This window comes from Capsicum annuum, unplaced genomic scaffold, assembly GCF_002878395.1.
Source record: "Capsicum annuum cultivar UCD-10X-F1 unplaced genomic scaffold, UCD10Xv1.1 ctg68506, whole genome shotgun sequence".
Lineage (NCBI taxonomy): Eukaryota > Viridiplantae > Streptophyta > Magnoliopsida > Solanales > Solanaceae > Capsicum > Capsicum annuum.
In genome coordinates this window covers 1-3397 of record NW_025878049.1, presented here as the reverse complement: position 1 = coordinate 3397, position 3397 = coordinate 1, and the positions used below count along the sequence as shown (strand labels likewise).

General features: G+C 33.7%; 1 protein-coding gene across 1 annotated transcript; it reads left to right on the top strand.

Annotated features, from left to right (window-relative positions):
• Positions 1-74: 74 nt before the first annotated feature.
• LOC124894037 lies at positions 75-3369 on the top strand (the record flags this gene model as incomplete). The annotated part of the gene is made up of 7 exons (XM_047404803.1): positions 75-909; positions 1051-1366; positions 1512-1725; positions 1900-2068; positions 2476-2787; positions 2837-2890; positions 2942-3369. Coding segments are annotated over exons 1-7 (2328 nt in total), but the record flags the coding sequence as incomplete, so codon positions are not given.
• Between the last annotated feature and the right edge of the window lie 28 nt (positions 3370-3397).

The window sequence follows — 3397 nt, the reverse complement described above, 5'->3', positions numbered from 1 at the left end:
AAATAAATGCTGAAATTGTGAATGAACTGAAGCAAATGCTAGATGAACACAATGTATTAGCAAAGTGTTTTAGAATGGTAAGAGATAGATTTCAAGTAGTTGAAAATTCAAATCTGCGACTCAGATTGATAGGAAAAAGAGGCTTCGATGGAAGAAGATACAACTCACCATCAGTTTCAGAGGTTGCGGCTTTGGTCGTTGGTGATTTTGAACCACCAACAATGTTAGACAGAGATATTATTATTGAAAGTCAATCTGGACAACTTAAGAGGATAAATGAATTGAATGCCTCATATTTAGGATTGCAATATCCTCTACTCTTTCCATATGGTGAAGATGGATATAGAGAAAATATTTCTTTAAATCTTAAGGATGAATCAAGTGGTGGAAGAAAATGTGTTAGCTGCCGTGAATACTTCTCATACAAAATTCAAGAAAGGAAGCATGAAGATTCAATTATTGTGTTATCTAAAAGATTATTTCAGCAATTCTTAGTTGATGGTTATACAATGATAGAATCTTTTAGATTGAAATTTATTAGGCTTCATAAAAAAAAAAAGTTGAGATCACACTTTTATAAAGGGTTAGAAGAAGCTATTTTAAGAAGAGACACAAAACCTTCTTCTCAAGGAGAGAGAGTTATACTTTCTTCATCATTCACTGGAGGGGCACGTTACATGTTGCAAAATTATCAGGATACCATGGCAATTTGCAAATGGGCTGGATACCCTGATCTTTACATCACATTTACTTGCAATTCAAAATGGGCAGAGGTTGCTAGATTTGGGAAGTGTAGGCGATTGTCTCCAGAAGATCGTCCAGACATTTTAACAACGATTTTCAAAATCAAATTGGATCAATTGCTAAAGGATCTACGAGACAATAAAGGTTTTGGTGAAGTAAAAGCAGGTATAACTTTATGCTATATGGCAATATTACATTACTTTTTAAATTATTAGTAAGCTACTATTATAATTATCAACCAAAAAAAAAACATTACTAATTGCCATATCTTTTTATACAGTGATTTATACCATTGAATTTCAAAAGCGTGTTTGCCTCGTGCACATATCCTACTTTTTCTTCATAATAAATGTCCAAATACCACCGATATTGATGACATTATTTCAGCAGAATTGCCTGATAATTTAGTTGATCCTCAATATTATGCGACTGTTACAATGATTCATGGACCATGTGGTATTGCAAGAAAATCTTCTCCTTGCATGCAAAATGGAAAATGTACAAAGTACTTTTCAAAAAAATTTGTGGATTCAACCACAGTTGATGATGAAGGGTATCCTATTTATAGAAGAAGGGATAATGAAAAATCTACAAAGAGAGCAGGTCTTGATTTAGATAATAGGTATGTGGTGCGACACAATAGATTCTTATTATTAAAATATGGTGCACATATTAATGTGGGCTGGTGCAACCAATCAAGGTCCATTAATACTTATTTAAGTATGTTAATAAAGGCCATGATCGTGTAACCGTGCTTTTTCTCAAAGTGGAAATACTGATGACTCAAGAATTGTTGATGAAATAAATATGTATTGTGATTGTCGGTATATATCGTCATGTGAAGCAGCTTGGAGAACTTTTAAATTCCCAATCCATCACAAAGAACCATCTGTAGAAAGGTTATCCTTTCATTTGGAAGGCAATCAAAACGTTATATTTTCAGATGATGATCCGATTGATGCAGTAGTTAACAGACCAATTGTAAAGGAATCAATATTTTTAATGTGGTTTGAAGCAAATAAGGAATTTTCTTAAACAAGAGAGTTAACATATGCAGAATTTCCTCTAAAAGTTTGTATGGAATCAACAATCGAAGAAATGGAATAAAAGACAAACTTCTGTATTTTCTATTGGCAGAATTTTCTTTGTTCCCAGGGATATGAAGAGAAATATTACCTTAGATTGTTGCTGAATGTTATTAAAGGTCCAACATCCTATGAGGATCTTAGAAAAATAAATGGTCATGATCATAACACTTATGCATGTTATGCTCTAGATTTATTGGATGATGGCAGAGAGTATGTGGATGCTATAGTGGAAGCAAGTAATTGTGGAATGCCATCATATCTAAGACTTTTAGTTTTTATTAAATACTGATATATATATATACATAATATTTTATTTTATTCACGAGGGATGGCCTTGGCTCAGCGGTAAGCTTGCTTACCGTGGTGTGCCAGGGTCGGGGGTTCAAAACGCCCCTCCAAGCGAAGCTGGGGTGAGGGCGCGTAGGTCAGGCCCGGAGTGATCCCCCCCTCCCCGACACCTACGGAGTAGGTATGAACCGGGTCGTCCCCATTTTATTTTATTCACAAAAATTTGAAAGCCGATGATAAAATACACTTATTCATTATCTAATAAAAATTTTCATAATCATGTATTCCATTAACTGTTTTCAAAATATACTTTTCTAATTTAATGTAATTATTTGTTTATGTTGTGCATTTTCAGAATTTAACTTAACAGATGATTATTTGAAAAATCTTTGCCTGCAAAAGATTGAGCACTTTTTAAAAGGTTGTGGAAGAAGTTTTCTTGATTTTCCAACAATGCCAATGCCTGTTTATAACGAGGAACAGGTTGACCAGAATAATAGATTAATCTGTGATGAAATGTGTTATAACAGACGAGCTTTAGCAGTCGAACATCAAAAATTGATTGGAAATTTGACAAATGAGCAGAGGACTGTGTATGAAAAGATAATAACAGTTGTGAATAAAAATAAGGGCGAATTTTTCTTTTTATATGATTTTGGAGGAACAGGTAAAAACTTTTATTTGGAATACTTTGTCTACTGCCATAAGATCTATAGGAGATATTGTGTTAACAGTTGCTTCTAGCGGAATTGCAGCTCTTTTGCTACCAGGTGATAGAAAAGCTCACTAAAGATTTGTAATTCCACTAAATGTAACCGAAGATTCGACATGTAATATCAAGCAAGATACTCCTTTAGCAAATTTAATAATCAAGGCAAAGTTGATTATCTGGGGTGAAGCACAAATGAAGCATAGATATTGTTTTGAAGCTCTTGATAAAAGTCTAAGAGACATTCTTAGCTTCAAAGATTCATCCAATTCACAAAGACCTTTTGGAGGTAAAATAACTATTTTTGGTGGTGACTTCAGACAAATATTACCTGTCATCCCAAAAGGTTCTAGGCAAGATGTTGTTAATGAAACTCTCAATTCTTTATATTTATGGTCTCATTGTCAACTGTTGCAACTAACAAAGAATATGAGATTACAAGGTACTGAAATAGGTTCGGATGAGTTGAGAGATTTTTCTGACTGGATTTTGGCTGTTGGTGATGGTAGGATTGGAAGTTCAGTTGATGGCATTGAAAAAGTTCCTATACCAAAGGATCTTCTAATAA